At 39.9% G+C, this 22,515-nt stretch overlaps 1 protein-coding gene across 1 annotated transcript in view; it reads left to right on the top strand.

The window, feature by feature from the left end:
- chd1l (chromodomain helicase DNA binding protein 1-like) overlaps positions 1 to 22,515 on the top strand; it is a 100,208-nt gene that overhangs the window by 33,388 nt on the left and 44,305 nt on the right. The window contains exons 9-15 of the mRNA XM_063050503.1: positions 2,039 to 2,131; positions 6,978 to 7,074; positions 9,670 to 9,743; positions 10,433 to 10,543; positions 11,532 to 11,646; positions 19,168 to 19,324; positions 21,311 to 21,479. Of these exons, the coding sequence (XP_062906573.1) occupies positions 2,039 to 2,131; positions 6,978 to 7,074; positions 9,670 to 9,743; positions 10,433 to 10,543; positions 11,532 to 11,646; positions 19,168 to 19,324; positions 21,311 to 21,479 (816 nt within the window). The remainder of the gene's footprint in view (positions 1 to 2,038; positions 2,132 to 6,977; positions 7,075 to 9,669; positions 9,744 to 10,432; positions 10,544 to 11,531; positions 11,647 to 19,167; positions 19,325 to 21,310; positions 21,480 to 22,515) is intronic.

Here is a 22,515-nt window from a genome sequence, read left to right as displayed (position 1 = left end):
TGCCTATTTTAAATGTGCCTGTACCACCACCCCTGGCTGTTTATTCCAGGCATTTTCACTTTGTAAAAAACCTACCTCTTACAACTCCCCTAAACATTACATCCCTCATCTTAGAATAATGCCCTCTGGCATTAGTTACTGCCACTCTCAGAAAAAGACCCCAGCTGTCCACTCTCCCTATGTCTCTAAAATCTTAAATAGACATCTATCAAGTTGCCTCTCATCCTCCTTCAATCCAAAGATGAAAGCCTTAGCTTGCACAAACTTTCCTCATAACTATTCTCTAATCTAGGCAGCATCCTGGTAAATCTCCTTTGCACCTTCTCTAAAGCTTCTACATCCTTCCTATAATGAGATGACCAGAACTGTACACGATACTGCAAATGCGCTCTAACCAGAGTCTTGCAGAGCTGCAACATAACCTCACGGCACTTGAACTCAGTCTCCTGACCAAGTACACCATACTTAAACCACCATATTAATCTGCATAGCAACTTTGAGAGATCAACGGACTTGGAGACCAAGATCCCTCTCTTCTGTCGCACTGCTAAGAATCCTGCCATTAACCTTGTAGCTTGCCTTCAAGATAAATCTTTACACTTCTATGTGGTGTATCAGCCAGTTGAGTGGTGGTGCAGCTCCACCCTTGCACTCAATGTCAGAAAAACCAAGGAACTGATTATGGATTTCAGAAAGGGTAAGATGAGGGAACACAAACACACACCAGTCCTCATTGAGGGATCAGAAGTGGAAAGTGTGAACAGTGTCAAGCTCCTGGGTGTGAACATCTCTGAGGATGTATCCTGGACCCAAGGTATCAATGCAGCTATAAAGAAAGCACGGCAGTGGCGATATTTTATTAGGAGTTTGAGGAGATTCAGTATGTCACTGAAGATGCTCGCAAGTTTCTACCGATGTGTCGTGGAGAGCATTCTAACTGGCTATATCACCATCTGGTATGGGTAGGGGGCTACTGCACCGGGTCAAAACAGGCAGCAGAGAATTGTAGCAACAGACACAAAAATGCTGGAGGAAATCAGCAGGCCAGACAGCATCTATGGAAAAGAGTAAACAGTCGGTATTTCAGGCCAAGACCCTTCATCAGAGAATTGTAGATTTACTCAGCTCCATCATGGCACTGGCCTCCATAGTGTCTGGGATATCTTCAAGGAGCGATGCCTCAACAAGGTGGCATCCATCATTAAGGCCCCCCCCCCCCGTCACTCAGGTGATGCCTTGTTCTCATTGCTACCATCAGGAAGGAGGCACAGAAGTCTGAAGGCACATACTCAATGATTCAGGAACAGCTTCTTCCCCTCTGTCATCTAATTTCTGAATGGACATTGTACCCATGGACACTACCTCACTACTTCTTTATTTCTATTTTTGCACTAATTTAATTTAACTATTTAATATATATATATTTACTGTAATTCATATTTTTTCTATTAGGTATTGCATTGTACTGCTGCTGCAGAGACAACAAATTTCACGACATATGCCAGTGATATTAAACCTATTCTGATTCTAATTAATTCACACTTTTCCAGATTGAACTGCATCTGCCTCCTCTCAGCCCAGTTCTGCATCCCATCCATATCCTGTAGTAACCTACTACAATAACAAACACCATTTTTGTGTCATCCTCACTTTAGTGGATTAGGATTTTACCACTTTGTTCAAGAACTTAATGGATCACTGAACAGTTTTAATTTTCTAGATTTTGGCGTGAGCTGCAAAAGTGCTGAAAATTTATTTTAGGGTAAATTTAAATCCTGTTTAATTTTAAGCATTTAGTGAACATAGGTTCAAAACGTACAAACTGATTTGCAGATTAATAAGTACCCAGATTCCCATTTTTAAAGTTCTGAATGTTAAAACAACTCACAATCATTTATCATTTTTAATATTCTCTAAGTTTTTGCAGCTGTGGCCATTTTTATGTATTCCATATGGAATTACAGTGTGGAATTTAGTTGTATCACATGTTTTTTAATGATTAGTTTGTACTGTATTACAACTGTAATTTTCTTTTCAGATGCATTCGAAAATGAAATGAGCAAGAAAGCTCGATTGATGAATATCTTGATTCAACTTAGAAAATGTGTTGGTCATCCTTATCTTTTTGATGGTAAGCAAAGCAGTAATCCATAGAGTATATGGAGTCATTTGTAATTTACTTGGATTGAGGTGAATCTAGATTTAAATTTATTCCATGTTTGGGTAAAAAATCTCAGTTGTAATCCTTTAGGTAAGACTAACCATAAATTATAAGCCACTATGCTCGATTGACATAGAGCATACCCCCAGGGGTTGCATCCGATGCTTGGATTTCACTGGGCAGCCCCCAGTCAAAAAGGTTCTGTCCTGCCACAGTATGCTTTGCTCATTGGATGCATGGGGATTAGATATTATCTGAACTGCAGACTGGAAACGCTATACCAGGTGAACCAAAACAGCAGCATAAGAGACCTGCTCTAAAACTGGGATGTTGGAGTGCTCAGACAATGATGGCTGGCCTCCCTGGTAACCTCTGAGACATCAGTGATGTCAGGAACATGGCTGTAATAAACAAGAAGCTCAAAAGACTTCACATTGATATAGCCTGCCTCCAGGAGACATGTCTGGCTGACTCGGGCACACTAAAGGAGAAAGATTATACCTTCTTCTGGCAAGGGAACGGCCTTGACAAGCCCAGAGAGCATGGAGTAGGCTTCGCAGCGAGGAGCACATTGTTGAAGATGGTGAAACCAGGCAGCAATGGATCTGAGTGACTTACTCTTTGACTCAACACCACTGAAGGTCCAGTTACTCTTGTAAGCATGTGAGTGTGTATGCTTCCATGCTGTGCTCCATGTCTCATGCAAAGGATTACTTTCATGAGAACCTTGCAACCACCATCAAATGTATATCCCCAGCAAGGACCATCTTGTTCTTCTGGGCGATTTCAATACCAAAGTGGGTGCAGATCACAACTCATGACCATCCTGCTTAGGTTACTTTGGTGTGGGCAAAATGAACGAGAGCAGACTGTGATTGCTGGAGTTCTGCACCTATCATGATCTATGTAGCACCAATTCTTACTTCCAGACAAAGTTTCTATCTGAGGTTTCCTGGAGATACTCTAGCTCCAGACACTGGGACGAGCTGGACTAGATCCTGGACAGGTGCTCCTTCCTCAGCAGTGTGTTTTCCTACATTCCTATCCAGATATTCCAGACTGCACCAAAGGGGATCTACCTCCACACTAGATCAGATGGCAGGCTTTTTAACCTCACCCACCTAAGAGCCAGAACCAAAGGATATGATCAGAGGCATGCTGTTTACTGATGATCCAGCTGTCGCAACGCACACTCTGCAGCAGCTCCAGAGCTTGATGGATCACTTCTCCCAGGCCTGAAAGGAACTTGGTCTGACTATCAGCCTGAAAAGGAGAAATATTTTGGGACAAGGAATGGAGGCACCACCAGTCAATTGATAACTACAAACTGTTGCTCATTAGTTCACATACCTGGTGTCCATCATCAGTAACAACCTTTCCTTGGACATAGAAATTGACAAGTGCATTGGGAAGATTGCAATAGCTCTTGCCTGCCTCACTACGTGAGTCTGGGAGAACTTCAGACTCTCAGACAAAAGAAAAGTGGCAGTGTACAACACTTTGGTCACTAGCAGACTGCTGCATAGCAGTGAGACCTGGACAACAGGTATCAGGGCAGCTGGAATCCATCAATGCTGACTAATTATCATTAGACATTTAAGTGAGAAGCCTCTGACACTGAGTACAAATGAAAATCATCAACAAAACATTTTTAGCTTAGTTGAACTATTGCAAACCATCAATTAATTGCATTATAATCAATAAAATTTAATTTCCTCTTTCTCCAAATGCCCAAGTGAATCAAGTAGTCTGGAATTATATTTATGTTCAGCTTCAAGTGGTCTATCATAACCACAAAAAAATTCTGAGGAAGCAACACTTTTTGAAAAAAATTGCTGTCCAGTGTTAGAGGACATCACTGTGGGGTTATTACTTTCTTGAAAAAAGCTATACATAGAATATTTACCATTCACTGTATAATTTACAGAAAACATCTTGTTGCAAAAAGCCTAAGTGATCGGCTGCACACATCATAAAATACTGTTATCACAGCAGTAAATAAAACCAAGTCCCATGCTGTCAATTCTCGACTATTTCAAGAGCTTTGTATTGCGAATGATAAATAGTTTAAAAGCTTGCTGTTGCACACAGAAGTCAGATGGCTCTCAAAAGAAAATCGTCTGAGATGGTTTGAAACTGATAAAATTCTTTGAAGCTTCATTCAATAATCAACTCAAGAATATTAGGCTTAACGTTGCTTATTTGTTAGAATTATTGACATAGTTTAATGAAGTCAAACTTTAACTGCAACACAGTGATGTGAATTGTGTCAGTCATCTCCATGTTTTTGTCTCAGTTAACCCTATTTCAGTGCAACTCTGGCTATTGCGACCTTTTCCAATTTCCAAGCCTAAGTTGGAAGAGAAAGAAAAATACCAAATGACGATCTTCAAGTATACTGTTCCTACCTGGGTGAGCTGTGTGAAGACTTTTGGTTGTCAGAGAGAGATTTTAGGATCTTCTCTCAATATAAGTTCTAGATTGGGTAATAAATCCATTGCTGAACGCTGTAATGAGGAATTAACAGGAAGAATGGAGGAAGAACTGATTTTGCTGCAAAATGACTTTGAGCTGAAGCCGAGGTTCAAAAAATCATATCAAGACTTTTGATTGCTGAAATAAGTCTCTGAATACTATCCTGCACTGTGGAAAAAGTTCAAGATGTTCTTTTTTGCCTTTCCAACATCGTAATTAATGAAGCATGGTTACAGTGCGGTCACCCAACTTCTTTCAAAGCAACGAAACAGACTGCCAGTTATCGATTGTGAGGATCTGAGACTCCTTCTGAGAGCAATTCTGCCTCATGTTGAGAATCTGATATTACTGAACCAAGCCCATCCATCTCACTGAAAGATGAAAAAGCAATGTAGTGAATAGCTAGACCACCAATGTACAGTCTAAAATAGTTGCTGAAAATTTTTACCGTAATTAAATAAAAAGATAATTTTATTTGTACCTTTAAATAGAATTGGATAATCTTTGGAATTGTTTGTAAGTGCTTTGAATTTGCAGTTCCTATCTTCTTTCACTGTGCATCATAAATCAAAATTCTGTATAGTTCTTCTGTAGTGGCCAGAAAGGGCATTGAGGCACTGGGGATGTGACCTAAAAATTTCTTGTTTAATAAATTAACCATACTTCATAGCTTCAAAGTGCATATGCATCCTAGGATTATATTTATAGTATATTGAAAAGATCTTCAAAGTAGTAAAGAATTCACATAATTGACCACTGTTATATCATACCGGTCTATGCTTCAAGCCTCCACTGGTGACCATCCCGCATTTTGCCTATGCTATATCGATGACTGCATTGGTGCTGCTTCCCGCACCCATGCTGAATTTGTCGACTTCATCCACTTTGCTTCCAACTCCCATCCTGTCCTCAAATTCACCTGGTTCATTTCTGACACCTCCCTTCCCTTTCTCCATCTCACTGTCTCTATCTCCAGAGACAGTTTATCCACCAATGCCTATTACAAATCCACGGGCTCTCACAGCTACCTGGACTATACCTCGTCTCACCCTGCTACTTGAAAAAACACCTTCTCCTTCTCTCAATTCCTCTGCTTCTACTGCATCTGATCTCAGGATAAGGCTTTTCATTCTAGAATGAAGGAGAAGTCCTTTCTCAAAGAAAGGGGCTTCCCTTGCTCCACCATCAACGCTGCCCTCAACCACTTCTCTTCCATTTCATGCATGTCTACTCTTATCCATCCTTCCATCACCTTACCAGGGATAGGGTTCCTCGTCCTCATGCCACCAGCCTCCATATCCAGCACATAATTCTCTGAAACTTCCGCCACCTCCAACAGGATCCCACCACCAAACACGTTTGTCGCCCCCACTTTCTGCCTTCTGCAGGGATCGCTTCTAGATGACTCCCTTGTCCACTTGTCCCTCCCCATTGATCTCCCTCCTGGCACTTATCCTTGCAAGTGAAACAAGTGCTACACCTGTCCCCACACCACCTCCGTCACTACCATCCAGGGCCCTAAACAGTCCTTCCATGTGAGTGGAACACTTCACCTGTGAGTCGAATGTGGTCATTTACTGTGTTTGGTGCTCCTGGTATGACCTTCTGTATATTGTTAAGACCCAATGTAGATTGGGAAGCCACTTTGCTGAGCATCTACACTCTGCCCGCCAGAACAAGAGGGATCTCTGAGTGGTCACCCATTTTAATTCCACTTCCCATTCCCATTCTGATATGTTCATCCATAGTTTCCTCCACTGTCATAATGAGGCCACACTTGGGTTGGAGGAACAACATCTTGTATTCCATTTGGGTAGCCTCCAACATGATGGCATGAACATTGATATCTCAAACTTCCGGTAATGCCCCCCAACCCCCTTCACTATTTCCCATCCCCTTTTCCCTCTCTCACCTTTATCTCTTTCCCTGTCCATTGCCTCTGTCTGGTGCTCCTCTCCACTTTTCTTTCTTCCATGGCCTTCTGTCTCTTTCACCTATCAACTTCCCAGCTCTTTAATTCATCCCTCCCCCTCCAGGTTTCACCTTTCACCTGGTGTTTCTCTCTCCCATCCCCCACCTTTTAAATCTACTCCTCAGCTCTTTTTCTCCAGTCCTGCCAAAGGGTTTCGGACGGAAACGTCGACTGTGCTTTTTTCCATAGATGCTGCCTGGCCTGCTGAGTTCCTCCAGAATTTTGTTGTGTTGCTTGTATTTTTAAAAATGTTTATTTTCCTACCTGTATTGGTTTCCATCTTTTAAAGGATGGATAGAAATAGTAATAATTTTGATGTCTCAGTCCAGACTTCTGTCATTTTTTGCATTTTGTGTTTTGTTGTTTTAGGGGTGGAACCAGAACCGTTTCAGATTGGAGAACACCTTGTTGAAGCAAGTGGGAAACTTCATCTACTGGACAAATTGCTGGCGTTTCTACACCCCAGGCATGATTATTATAACTACTTGCATAAGATTGCTTTGCTATGATTTCTGTGCATTGTGCCAACAAGAATTAATTTTTTAAAACAAATCAAGTTTTACATCAGTGTCTACTCAAAGTTACAAAGCCATTATATTCATTAGCAATAATATTGGCTTAATGTACCAAGACTGAAAAATATTAGATTAACTCATACAAGTGGTCTCAGATTCCTGTTAAAGTATACTTGTCTGTAGATGTTTTATATTTTTACTGAGTGTAGCTACTAAGCAAGATTTTGGGGTAAATCTGCACGGTTTGCTGTTAAACTCTTCAACAGGAAAGGTATAAACCAATGGTAAATGGTCTCAGTTGTTGTTTTAATTGGATTAACTGTTGACTATTGTTTTGTAGGCATTTTAGAATTACGCACAGTTCTCTTCTTAGTACCTACCTTGGCACTCTACCCTATTTTTCACCTGCCTGTGTGAAACAATCCATATGTTTGTTTTCCAGGAAGCTAGCCTCTTAATGAGAATATGGTTTCTGAGAATGGCAATTCCAATTAATCTCCACTGTAAGGAGATCTAAACTGAAATCTAATATTTTCTAGAAAATTGAGATTTGAAGTACGATAACAACTAACGTTTATCTGATGTTCATGAAAATTTCTGAAAATATCCAGCAATTTCATAAAATGCTGAAATGGTGAATTTAATTGCTGCATCATTGTCTGGTATGGAGGGGCTACTGCACAGGACCAAAAGAAGCTGCAGAAGGTTGTAAATCTAGTCAGCTCCGTCTTGGGTACTAGCCTATAAAGTACCCAGGACATCTTCAAGGAGCGGTGTCTCATAAAGGCAGCGTCCATTATTAAAGATGTCCAGCACCCAGGGCATGCCCTTTTCTCACTGTTACCATCAGGTAGGAGGTACAGAAGCCTGAAGGCACACACTCAGCAATTCAGGAACAGCTTCTTCCCCTCTGTCATCTGATTCCCAAGTGGACATTGAAGCTTTGGGCACTACCTCACTTTTTTTTAATATACAGTATTTCTGTTTTTGCAATTAAAAAAAAATCTATTCAATATATGTAATTGATTTATGTGTTTTAAAAAATTTTTATTCTTTATTATTATTATTATTTTCTCTCTGCTAGACTATGTATTGCATTAAACTGCTGCTGCTGAGTTGTTAACAAATTTCACATCACATGCTGGTGATAATAAACCTGATTCTGATTCTCATTCTGATTCTGATTCTGAAGTGTTCTGCAAAATTGATGTGAAAGACATTTTTGGTTTATTTGCATTTGTACATGAAGTACCTTTTTACTGGGCCTCTCTAGAGATGTGGCTTGTTAGCCCCTCGCCAACAGTCACCAGACTCAATGGTGAGAAAACCACCATTCTCAGACCCTGTACGTTTAAGGTTGATATGACTTGAGTCTCGCCAAACCCAGGAGGCTGAGATGTCTCACCCACCCGAACCATGACCTGAGCGAATACTGTACAAATTACCTGTCAGCAAGAAATAACGACCGTACACTGGGTACAATTATAGAGAAAGTATATTTACAAATTTTAGCTTTATCGAACAGTGAGTAGGACAAGAAAAAGAAAAAAAAAAGAGCCCATTACAGTTAACCCAGTCCAAATGTGCACTTAAGTTGCAGCTCATCTTGAAGTTATCTTAAACTCATGAGCTGTCCCCACGGTCTGTGTGAAAGCACACACCAATTCTGAATGTCGCTTCAAATCCATCTAGACCAAACGGGTTCTCCCACAGGAGTACTGGTTCTTCCTCCTTGAAGCCATTCATCTGCACAAAGCACCTTGCGCAACAGGGACGGCATCCTCAGCCATCTGCCCTCCTGTCTTCTCCCAGCTCCCATCAAAAAGTCCTTGACCCACGCCAGTGTCTGTCACAAAAACCTCTCTGCCCAGCGTTCTCTATAACCTTCTTCCAATTCCACCATCCTGCTTGGATGACACTACATTCCTAAACATGAACATCACAACCCTTCTTCTTTAGGTCAAACCCAAACATGATGAAAGCAGAACAAACTGCTCTTACAGAATTGCTAAAATGAAACACCTGCTGCATAGCAGTAAAAATCTTGACTGGATGTTACATACATAAGGGCAGTACAGTTGCAGGCTGATCGGCAGCAACATTTTCTTTGAAGATTTGTCACTTAATGTAATGGTGAACACAGTCATTGATTTGAATTATGGGCTGTATTTCACATTGACGACGTTTAGCCTTAAATATATAATTGCATTGTAAAACAATGATATTTAAAATGGTAAGGAGGTGACATATAGTTTGGTAGGTTATTTAAAGGCTTATGCATAAAATATTAGTGTATGAAGTACAGTAATTTTTTGAGCTATTATTCTATAACTGGCATATTCATACAATTGATACACCCCATTCCTCATGAATACTGGGTAGCTACAGTACACTGTGTTTGATACTATCAGTAAGCTATCCACAACCAGTACTATTCCTCTCTTTAAACAGTAGTGTATGTATCTTGTGCACAGGGAGAAGGAGGAATGAAAAAAATCTCTTAAATATATGAGATAATTAAGCTGTAATTTTAATTTATTCATCAGAGGTCACCGAGTGTTGCTGTTTTCCCAAATGACCAGAATGCTGGATATTCTGCAGGACTATATGGAATATAGAGGTAAACACTGCAAAGGCATTTATATAATGATTCCTTTTTAGCTGGCAATGTTGAAAAAGTGAACATTTGCAGAACGTCTTTGACAATTGGACTTGCCCGTCTCAATTTTCTAGTCATAGAAATGGAATAGCATCAGGATCCAGGGAACGTTCTGTGGATTTATTTTGCAACATCCATAACAAGCTTTATAGTTGTGAAAGCAAATGAATGGAAACATAATGTAATTTTTCTAGGTGTTGTCCTTTCTGTTTTAGGAAATTAGCTCCTGAAGGCAAATGTGACTTTGTTTGCTTGAACGAAGCTTACTAAATGGCTTACCTCTGCCCTATCAGTATACCTTTCCTATCTTTTAGAATGAAACATTACGTGATCCTTTTGGCCACTGTCAATGATGTTAAAGATCTCATGGTACCATTTCAAAGTAGAACAGAGGGATCCTCTCTGGTGTCCTTGCCAATATTCATCTCTCAACCAATATCCCCCAAAATAATCTGTTGTTATCATTTTACTGATTATAGGACTTTGTCTGTGCTCTTGCTGGCGTATTGTTTCCTACATTGCAATGGTACTTACATACTTCAAATAGTTTAGGTTAAACCATGAGTTTGTGTTAGGCACTGGCTATAAGTTGATGCTATTATTAATATTGTGTGATTCTCACATATATTCCTAATTTTACTTTCTTGAAGGTTACAGCTATGAACGCATGGATGGGTCAGTACGTGGAGAAGAACGGTATCTCGCAATCAAAAACTTTAATCAACAAGATGTATTTGTTTTTCTTTTAAGCACCAGAGCAGGTTTGTAGGAATAAGCATGATTTTTCCCCGAAAATAATACTGCTGACTTAAAATCATAGAATTCTACTGGACAGAAAAAGATCATCATGGCACTACTGGCTACTGTTAGGTCTTATACTACCTGTGTACTTTGTTATAAAATATTTACCTGTGTTCTTAAAATGTCTTCTGGACACTATTTCCAACATTGCTTCTGGTGGAGCATTCCATACAGTAAAAAACATGTTAAGTGCTTTATTTCTTTGTAGATTATTTAAAATTTACTTTATTTTAAACCCTACTGTTCTTATTAAAAGAAAATCACTTTTTTTGGTAGCTGAAGCCTCTCATCACAATATACGCTTTTTCCTCTTGTCTTTCGAATTGCATGTTTCATTGACTTGGGTCATTTGTTTTAAAATGGTTATGAGTAAGGATAAAATTGGATCTTGCCGGAAGGTACTAAATTGAGGGAGGGCAAATTATGATCGAGTTCTCTGAGGAGGTGACAAAGGTGCTTGATGAGGATAAGGCAGTGGGTCGTTGTCTACACTATCTTTAGAAAGATATTTGAAAAGGCCCTTCATGGAAGGTTGATTCAGAAGATAAGGATCTATTGCATCCATGGCGAATTGTAAGTCTGGATTCAGGACTAGCTCGCCCAGAGAAGACAGAGAGCAGGGTTGCAAGGCTGTTATCCTGGCTGGAGGTCTGTGACCAGTGGTATTCCAAAAGGATCAGTGCTGGGACTTCTGTTGTTTGTGATATCTATCAAAGATTTGGATTTAAAATGCAGATGGGTTGCAGGTGCCTAGAATAGGTATTAGTGAAAACAGGCAGTTTGGTGACGTCGAAGGGGCTCTTAGATGGAAATATGAAGGAAATGGAGGGATATAGATGACACACAGGAAAAGACCATTAAATAAAAACTAGCATCAAAATTAATACAACGTTTTTGACGTAATAGCCAACCTAATGCTCAAATGTTATGATTTTCTTTTTAAAACAGGTGGAGTAGGAATGAACCTGACTGCTGCTGACACTGTCATATTTGTAGACAGTGATTTCAATCCTCAAAATGACCTCCAGGCATCTGCAAGGGCCCACAGGATTGGCCAGAAAAGGTGATGGGATTAATATTCATTAGAATGATTTGCTTATATTTGAACCCATACATTACTTACCTTGAGGTTGGTTGAAAAGGTCTGGCTTCAGATGCTGTATCTTTTGCAAGCTTCTAAAATTTACATGAATATGCAAATTACTCTCCAAAAGTATAGTTATTGAAATTTGTTCTTTAAAGCCATGCTATTGAGAGTTAATGCTGCGTATCATGGATGGCATTTCCTTTTACCAGGTGCTAGCTTGTTTAGTCCTGCAGATTATTATTGTTGAAAATTATTCTATAAACATTCCTTGCAATAAGTTGACAGGAAGAATTTGGAACAGAATTCAATCCAATGAGTAACTGGATTGAGACTGAAAGCTGGTTTGGTTGGTTTGGGTGGCTGAGGATTGCAAAATAAAAAAGGTCTATTCAATGAGGAGGCAGGACTGGAGGTCATGAATGGCTGTCCCCTTTCTTCAACTCCACCCCTGCAGTGAATAGGTATTTTAAACATCTGACTTTTTCAAATGTTGGTGTTGCCAAAATATATTAATTACAAAGATTTTACTTCCTGAATACTTTTGGGTGTATCTTATGGATTTTGGGCTGCTGATCATGAAAATCACCATGAAATTTCCCTAACTTGCACCATTTTTGTAAAAGTAACCTATATTTGTTATTTCAATTCATAATTCAAGTCAATTAAAATATTGCCCACCAATGTAAACTGAACAGTTTTCTATCTCGTCCAGGCATGCCTGGGCGTGGTTCGGCGGGGCGGATTCTGCATAGCAAGACGGGTTTTAGAAAGGCTGGAAAAGCATCACACACACACCGTTCTGTGCATTGTGTTTACATGTATATCGGTTTGCAATCACGTTGATGCACATGCTCTATGTGCATGGAATATCATGTGTACTCGTAATTGTACCTTCAGGAGTATTTGTGATAGTAAAGTATCTTGCCAGTGCTGCTGCAGCCACAATACTTTCTGTTATATTGGTAGCGAGTATATGCTTGAGTCTCAAAGACTGTGCATGATCCCCTTATTTTAAAAAATTTTTTTTTATTTATTACAAATAAACAAACAAAAAAACAAAAAAAACCCAGCACATCCACAAAAACCACAACCATAACAAAATCAAATTAAATATTAAGTAGCAAAAGGGAGAAAAATATAAAGGCAAAAAACAACATACACAGCAGAGGTGCACCGCACCAAAAAACCTCAGTCCTCACCCCATAAGAAAGTCCAATACAGGGCCCCATATCCTTTCAAAGATGTCTTCTCTGTCCTCATTACATAGTCTCAGTCTCTCCAAATATAAAGTATTTGCCAGTTCTCTCAGCCACAGATCGTACGTAGACACAGAGTCCATTTTCCACATTTGCAGGATTAACTTCTTAGCAATCGCCATTCCAAACAATACAGCCATTTTTTCATACATATTGGCTGAAGATAGGGAGCTTTTTGCTCCAAGGACGGCTATGAGCGGGTCTGGTTCCCACCGCTTCCCAAAAGCCTCAGAGAAACAGTGAAAAATACTGTTTTTTCCACCATCCATTCATTGCATGGTGGAAAAAAGACCCACCCTCTACCTCAGACTTGTGCTCAGCATGGTTACTCTCAGAGCGAATGCTTTATAAGAAGACTTCCTTACCAACTCTCCTTAATAGCCCCACTGCAGTTAATAAGTCACATTTTAGTAACAGCTTCGTGGTTGGTAGCACTATAAGAATTTGGAAGCTGATTCAACTACACATTAAGACCCCAAAAACTTATACTGACACTCCGATTTGTGACAATCATTCCTTTTTGCCTGGCCTGAATGATACTGTTTTTTCTACCTGGAAACAGAGAGGCATCTGTAGTGTAGTTGACCTATATATTAATGGAAACTTTGCCTCATTTGCGCAGTTACAAGCAGTTTACAATATCCCTGCATCTAGTTTTTTTAGATATTTACAAATTCAAGATTATTTTAGGAAATATATACCTAACTTTGAGGTTTTAAACAAACATGAGTCCCTGGAGGCAATAAATAAATTTGATCCTATTACTCGTAGTGTGATATCCTATTTTTTATCAGATCCTACATAATGGAGCTCAGGTGAATACTGCAGGTTTTAAACAGGCATGGGTGGATGAATTGGGTATAGAACTGACAGAGGAGGTCTGGGACGAGTGTATAAAGAGTATACATGATTGTTTGGCCAACGTCAGATGCAGACTTATACAGTTTAAAACAACACATAGACTCCATTATTCCAAAGAAAAGTTGCACAGTTTCTCCCCAGGAGTTTCACCAGTTTGTAATAGATGTAGATCTGTGAACAGTAACTTGTCACATTCATTCTGGTATGATCCCCTTATTAAAAGAAGCCTATGAGCTCTACTTTTCATGTAGAAATGGCAACAAAAACAAAATCTGGGCTCTTCACATTTGTTGCATAACATGCGTCGTTGATCTTAGAGCTTAGTACAGAGGTACTCGGATGTCAACACACTTCACTGTGCTAATGATATGGCGAGAACATAAGGATCATTCTCGTCTGTCTGACCAGTGTGTCTGGTTTCTCTACTAAAAACAAGAAGTCCATTGAATACCCCAATCTATCTTCAGCCGTGAGACCTATGCTACCATGATGATAGTCTTCTGGTACTGAACCCACCAGAGACATGGAGTCTAGAGGAAACAGACAAAGATGCCATGATGCACGAGCCAGGAATGGAAAATAACACTGATACTGATACTGATTTTCGAACCCTTTATGTCGATTGAGCCTCATCTGATAACTCAATGTGAGCTAAATAACCTGGTCAGAGACAAATTTGTCAAAGACACAAGCAGAATTACTGAGTTCAAGACTGCAATGATGCAATCTGTTGTCACCAGACACAAAAGTTTCCGTGAAGGATTTCGATATTTGTGACAGATGTTTCCCAGAATAACTGATGGCAAGATTAAGAAGGCATTTTTGTTGGTCCACAAATCAAAAATGGAAAACATAGAAACATAGAAAACCTACAGTACAATACAGGCCCTTTGGCTCACAAAGTTGCGCTGAACATGTCCCTACCTTAGAAATTACTAGACTTACCCATAGCCCTCTATTTTTCTAAGCTCCATGTACCTATCCAAAAGTCTCTTAAAAGACCCTATCGTATCCACCTCCACTACCATTGCCGGCAGTCCATTCCATGCACTCACCACTAAGTAAAAAACTTACCCTGACATCAACAATGACAGGCAATTCGAAGAACTTCTAGTGGGACCGGAGAAAATCGCATGGAAGCATTCAAGAATGTTGTTAAGAATTTTCTTGGCAACTACAGAGCATCAAACTACGTGCAGCTGGTTGATTACATTTTTCAAGCATATAAAACCAGGTGGTGCAACATGTCACTAAAGGATAATTTTATGCATTCCCATTTAGTCTTCTTCCCTGCAAATCTTGGTGCTGTCAGTGATGAGCATGGTGAAAGGTTTCATCAGGATATTGCAGAATAGTGAAATGGTATCAGGGCAATTGGAATCTATCAATGCTGACTGCTTCTTGTTGGATACTTAAGTCAGACACTGAGTACAAGTGAACATCATAAACAAAACACCTTTAACTTCGTTGAGCTATTGCAAAGCATCAGCACTTTTATGCAATATTCAATAAACGTCCATTTCTTGTTTCTCCAAATTTCTGTGTGATACAAGTAGTCTGGAATTTTATTTATAGTCAGCTTCAAGTGATCTATCATAACCACAAAATAATTCTGAGGAAGCAACACTTATGAAAAAAATTGCTATCCAGTGTTATATTGAAGTGCTCTTAATATGAATACTTTTAGGATGGAAGTCAACATCATCACATAATGTTGCCAGAAGTGTACTCTTGAACTTGTAAATCAATGCCCTCTTTACTGATTCTGCAACTTTGGCTTGATCAGTTTTAGGTGGACAGAACTGTGAAGTGATTGAGTTTGTTGGGTCCTCTGGTCCTACCTACCAATTCTATACAAAAATATCCTTGATTTGATTTCTCCAAATACATAGTTCTTGCAAACAAAAGCAAAATATTCAGATCAGGATTATGTGCAGCCTTGTCCAAGAGAGAAAGGGGTCACAGAACTTTGAACTGGCCCATCCATGTCTTAAATTAATGCATACAGCGATACAGAGTATCAATGAACTGCAATCAGAATCAAGTTTAATATCACCGGCATGTGTCATGTGACAGCAGTACAAGGCAATACATGATAATACTGTATAGAAAAAAATGAATTATAGTGTGTATTTGTGTATAATCAAATAGTTAAATAAGTAGTGCAAAAACAGAAATTTAAAAAAATAATGATGTAGTGTTCATGGTTTCAATGTCCATTCAGAAATCAGATTGCAGAGGGGAAGAATTTGTTCCTGAGTCACTGAGTGTGTGCCTTCAAGCTTCTGTACCTCCTTTCTGTTGGTAATGGTGAGAAGAGGGCATGTCCTGTGTGGTGGGGGTCCTTAATGATGGATGCTGCCTTTTTGAGGAACTGCTCCTTGAAGAATTCTTGGATTCTACGGAGGCTAGTACCCATGGATGGAACTGACTAATTTTACAACTCTTGGTTGAAAAATTACATTTCCAAGGCAGGACCACAAATAACATTTCTCTTCTCCCTTTATCTCTGATTGTGGGCTGCTGAAATCAGATACATGTTTTCCACCATTTCTGATATATGCTATTATTGCAAACATATAATCTCCTTGGTCAATGAAGAAAACTTGATTAATTAGAAAAAAATATTGGTACATTTAAAGAACTCTTTCTTTAAAAACATATACAGTTTTGCTTTTGTGTACAGTGTCTATGTAGTTAGAGAAATCAAATCCAGGATATTTTTGTGTAGAATTGATCTGTAGAACCAGAGGACCCAACGCACTCAATCACTGCTACACCACAATCAGGAACAATTACTGTGCCATCCTACCACCTGCACTTTGGCAAGTCTGATCACCCGGCTGTACTTCTACACTTGGTATACAGAAAGAGACTGAGGACCATAACACCAGTGGTGAAGATCGCAAAGTTATGGTCAAGGGATGTGGAAGACTGTTTATTGGACAGTTTTGAATCAGTAGACTGGACCATATTCAGGGATTCATCTTTGGATCTGAATGAATGCACCACAGCCATCATTGACTTCATCAAGACCTGTGTGAATGAGTGTGTGCCTTTAAGAACAGAGCCAACTATTCCCAAACTGGAACCCTTGGATGAAAGCCAGAATATTAGCTGCCCCTTGAAGGCTAGATCCGTGGCGTTCAAGACTGGCGATCCAGAATTCTACAAGAAGTCCAGATGAGAGCAAAAAGACAATTCCAAATGAAGACAGAGATAACACTGAATGCATGACAGCTATGGCAGGGTTTGCATGTGATTACTTCCTATGAGGCAAAATCTAACCGCATAATTGGCAGTGATGCTTCACTCCCGACCGGACTCGGTGCCTTTTATGCACGCTTTGAAAGGGAGAATAACACTACGCCTGTACGCAGCTGGTGACCCTGTGATCTTCGACTCAGAGGCCAATGTCCGAACATCTTTTAAAAAGTTGTATCAGGCTCAGTTGGTATACCTGACCGAGTACTGAAAACTTCTGCTGACTAACTGGCTGGAGTATTTCAGGACATCTTTAACCTCTCACTGTTGCAGTCTGAGAATCGTACTTGCATCAAAAGAGTGTCAGTCAGTGCCCAAGAAGAGCAGGGTGAGCTGCCACAATAACTATCACCTTGTTGCACTCACATTTATTGTAATGAAGTGCTTTGAGAGGTTGGATGTGCCTAGAACAAACTCTTGCTTGGGTAATGACCTGGTCACTGCATTTTGCCTCCTGCTGCAACAGTAGATGCAGTCTCCCTGGCTCTTGTAGTCTGCTTTGGAACATCTAGATGACTGCAAGATGTGTGGCAAGATACAGGTTTTCATTTATAGCTCTGCACTCAACACCATCATTCCCTCAGTATTAATCACCAGGTTACAGCCCCTGGGCCTCTGCACCTTTGTCTGCAATTGGATCCTTGCTTACTGAGAAATCACAGTCATTGCAGATTGGTAACCCTCTGACTATCACATAGGCGCACCTGACAAACTCGTGATGCCTACTGCTCCACTCTCTATACACTCATGACTGTGTGGCTTAGCACAGTTCAAATGGCGTCTATAAATTTGCTGATGACACTATTGCTGTTGGTAGGATCTCAGATGGCAATGTGGAGGCTTACAAAAGAGAGACAGATTGGCTGTTTCAGTGGTGTAACAACGACCACCTTGCACTCAACATCAGCAAGACAGAGGAATTGATTGTGGACGTCAGGACGGGGAAGTTGGGGGAACAGACACCTGTCCTCACTGAGGGACCAGCGGTGGGAAGGGTAAGCAGCTTCAAGTTCCTGGGTGTTGACATCCTAAGAGGGTTCATCCCGGGCCCAACATGTTGATGCAATCATAAAGAAGGCTTGATGGTGCCTGTACTTCATGAGGAGGTTAGGTATGTTGCCGAAGACCTGTAAGTTTCTACAGATGTATAGTGGAGAGCATTCTGACTGGTTGCATCACAGACCAGTATGGAGGCTCCAATACGAAGGATCGCAAGAGGCTGCGGAGGACTCTAGACTCACTGGCACAACCCTCTCCACCATCGAGGACATCTTCAGGAGGTGGTGCCTCAAGAGGCCTGTACCTATCATTAAGGACCCTCACTATCTGGGACATGCCCTCTGCTCATTACTACCATCAGGGAGGGGGTAGAGGAGCCTAAAGACCCACATTAAATGATTTTGGAACAGCTTCCTCCCCTCTGCCTTTAGATTTCTGAATGTTCCAAGAATCCTCATTACTACTTTTGTTTTGTACTGTTTACTTATATTTGTAATTTATAGACTTTGTGCCGTACCGTACTGCTGCCTCACAGCAACAAATTTCACATCATATGTCAATGATATTAAATCAATTCCATTTATTCAATTAGAGGTGCACGGTTGCAGCAGAACATCATAGATTTCTTTTACAAATAAATTGATCTGAGCGTATTCCACTAGGGAAATATCCTGCTTCCATTAATTGCTTTGTGATGTTGGGTTCATCTCCAAGCACCACGTCAAAGCGACATGGATTCATTCTCTATTTTTCTATTGAATGGAAGTTTCCCCCATCACTTACTAATTTAGCTCCAAACCAAAAAGCAATTATACCAGATGTTTCCAAATGGAAGGCATTATTACTAAATCCATTTTTTTTTGGTCTGTTTGCATGTTTATGTAAAGCAACAATATCACGGCAATGTAAGTAAAAATCTCATTATGTAAAGAGTTGAAGCTGAAAAGTAATTTGTCCATGTTAGACTGCACGAACAGTGTAGTCAAAATATTTTTGTATATTTGCTTATACAAAAATTGGTATGGTTAAGCTTAGAACATGATGTCTTGACAAGTTGGTACAATTTGTCAAGATGAATGGAACCTTTTTCTCCTCTAAAATTATCTTTTGTACAAAGACCAGTTAAAATTATTCGCCTGATCGGAAGAGACACAGTTGAACAGTTGATATACAGCCGGGCTATGTCAAAATTGAAGTTGACAAATACTTTGATTGAAGGTGGTCAATTCTCAATGAAGGAACAGGGAGAATCATCTGGGATTTCTGATATGCAGGTGAGCAATTACTAACCATTATGGTCCAAATAGGCAAAGAAGTCATAGGTCTGCTGTTGTAATGTGACCTTCTGTTGCTATCTTGGATTGGTACCTCCATAACTATCATTTAGAATCAAAAATCTTGTACTCCATACATGATGATTTTGCCATGTTAAACATGTCAAAAACCTAGTTCTGTTCTCATTTCTGCAGGATTGTTGGTCGGGGGTGTGCAGTCTGGGCTTGAAAACAGTTTCAACCTATGTTCAATCTTAAATGATCTAGCACTTTATCCACACCATGTAGCAAACTGCTTACAGTTTTGCCAGTATTAATATTTTCCCTACTATCCTATGTGCAATTGGTACTGGCCATAGCCATTTATCTTAGCACTGTGTACACATTCTACTGTAAACATCTCTGTATAATTAAGCAAATAAAAGTAAGCTTGAACATTAACAATGTGATATCTCATAAATGATGGGGAGTATAGGAGAATATTGTTTACGTAACAGTAATAACAAGCCTGATTATTGATCACAGGATTATATTCCACCATGGAACTATAAATTTAAATTCAGCTGTTAAATAAGAAATAATATCTAGTTTTGGTAAAGTGACCAGGAACAGTGAAGTGTGATTCACTAAGGTCCTTGGTATAGGAAACCTGTCTGTACAGATATGCTTCCAGACATGCACTAATATTGTTCACTATAAAATCCGTCTGCAAAGGCTCATTAGCCTAACTGTTGTACTGAATTACCACAAGGTGCAACAATTAGGTGGGGGGGATCACCCAAGCTAGGCAATGATATTGATAAAAGAAACCGTGTTAGTCAATGTGTAAATTCCTAACATCAGCAGTTAGATAATTGTGCCACACCTGAAAATGTTTAACCGGGCTTTAGTTAAAGTGCTTTCTTGACACAGAATTAATGCCTTTGAACCCATGGCCCAGACTCCTCAATTACCGCTCTCCACAGCTGATCAGACAGCACTGTTCCTTGTCCAACAGCACTGTTCCTTGTCCAACAGCACCAGGAGGAAGCGCTGAGGGCAACACAAGCACAGACCATCCTGCTTGGGGAATAATCCAAGGCTCTGTGGCACCTTATTGGATATGGTTGTTGGAGTCTTGGCAGACAAACCTGTAAAGCTGGGCTTGCAGCTGGTAAAAAGAATTCTATTCTGCCTATCTAGGACAATATTGGGAGGAGTAGCCAAGTGCCATCCTTTCAGACATGTCTCCAAACTGAGGATGTTGTGTTATGTGGCACTAACTTCATGCAATTAGAGATAAATTCTGACCAGTCCAAACCTTAGTAAATATGTAGTGTTGAGAGCCATCAATGTCAATGGTGTTGAACAGCCTGAAAAACCAGCTTATCGCAACTATACCATGTACAGTAAACTGGCCAACTGATATCCCATGTCAAAACACTGTTAAAAGGGAATGATGAAGATTTGTTGAAAATGAACAGTTTGGAGGTGATCCAATAGATAAAGTAAGTCAGGAGCATCGCAAGGTAAAGGTGACATTACTATCTGGGACACAGATGTAAAGTTATGGTAAAATTAGTGTTTTTGAAGGACTCTTTTCACAAGGAGAAATACAAAATTGGAAGTCTTTTTAGCAAAATAGATGGGCAGGTATTGCTTAACAAAGCAGCTTGGAAACTATAAAAGGTGGAATTATAGACTCTTTACACAAGGATAAGCTAAAATAATCCCCCGGACTTTCCACTTTAATCCTCAGCTTGCTCAATGAATAAGAAATTTGCAAGTATTGTAATTTTGATTTAAGCAGGCACATCCTCAGAAACTTTCATCAGTTCCATTAATGCTATGATTTCTTTCTTAATTGTATAAATGAAAATAACATTCAAAATTCAAAGATAAATATTTAATTTGTTTTATTTTCTGCAAAACATTATAGTAGCATGGTTTGGCACAATGATTCATCAAGGTTCAAAATCAAATTTCTTTTCTTTTTCTTTTCCGTAGCTAAGTGAAATCCTGAAATTTGGGTTGGATAAGCTGTTGTCTTCTGAAGAGAGTACTATTGAAGATGTTAGTCTGGAAAATATTCTTGGAGAAACCAGAAAAGGAATGTGGGTCACACAGGAGCAAGCGAGTAACAAAATGGAAGCAAATGAAGAACTGGAGACTACAAGTATGTGCTTGCGATTTCATACACAGAGTCAAGTTCAAGTTCAAGTTCGTTTAATTGTCATTCAATCAGATTTGGATATTCTTGAATACAAAACAGCTTTACTCCAGAGCCAAGGTGCAAAACACAGCACCAACATCCATATACTGTACAGCAGAGGACACATATAGCATATATAAGATAGCAAGAACATAAAAGATAGCAATAAAATACAGTCACACAAAAAATATATAGTCCAAGTCCCTGAGTCCTTGAATGTTGCAGCAGTCTGCAGTCAAATGCAATATGGCTTGTCTTCTGTCAAGCAAACTTTGGGGGGTAGCATCAACTCCAGCATAGAGGCTGTGCCACACTGCCTTCGCTACTGAGGTGGAGTGCATGACTCCAAGGCCTCCGGCTCTCAGGGGCAGTTGTAAACAGGCAACACCATGGCTTGAGGGCTCAAGGCTGAGTTATACTTCTACGTAGGCTCTACGCTGCAGCCTACGCAAGTGGCCTACGCTGTTGTGAGCATTTATACTTGTGTGTTGGTGTGTCTGCAATTCACCGCCAAAATGCTAGTTGGCAGTGGGGTTTCTATGCCACTGTGTTGAGTTTCTTTGTGTACTTCAAACAATGGCGACTGAAACTGAGCGCATCATGTTGGAGTTGGAGCTAATAAATGTTGAACAAGAGTTACTTTTATTGAAACTGATGTTTGTGGAAATTTCTTTCCACGAATTGATGCCATTTGGCAGTCTTTATAGTCTGGCGATGAAGAGTCGTACAAATGTACGTATCTTTGGACTTCCTCAATTAATCTCTCCTCGATTTGGTCCATTTTCCAACTCACGTTAACTCACATTCTTCTTCTCTCTTCTCTCTCAATTTGAAAATGGCGGAGAAGAAGAAGCAACCGGAAATGCGTAGGAGGAAGTGCGATGCTACTAAGCGGACCAATCACTGTTGTTGTGGTCTGCGTCGCCGCGACACATAGTTACATTTTTGGAGAGGTGTGCGTCAGGCTATGGCGTAGGGTATGCGGCTACGCCGTACCTGT

This window comes from Mobula hypostoma, chromosome 6, assembly GCF_963921235.1.
Source record: "Mobula hypostoma chromosome 6, sMobHyp1.1, whole genome shotgun sequence".
Taxonomy (NCBI): domain Eukaryota; kingdom Metazoa; phylum Chordata; class Chondrichthyes; order Myliobatiformes; family Myliobatidae; genus Mobula; species Mobula hypostoma.
This window is presented reverse-complemented; position numbering and strand designations above follow the sequence as displayed.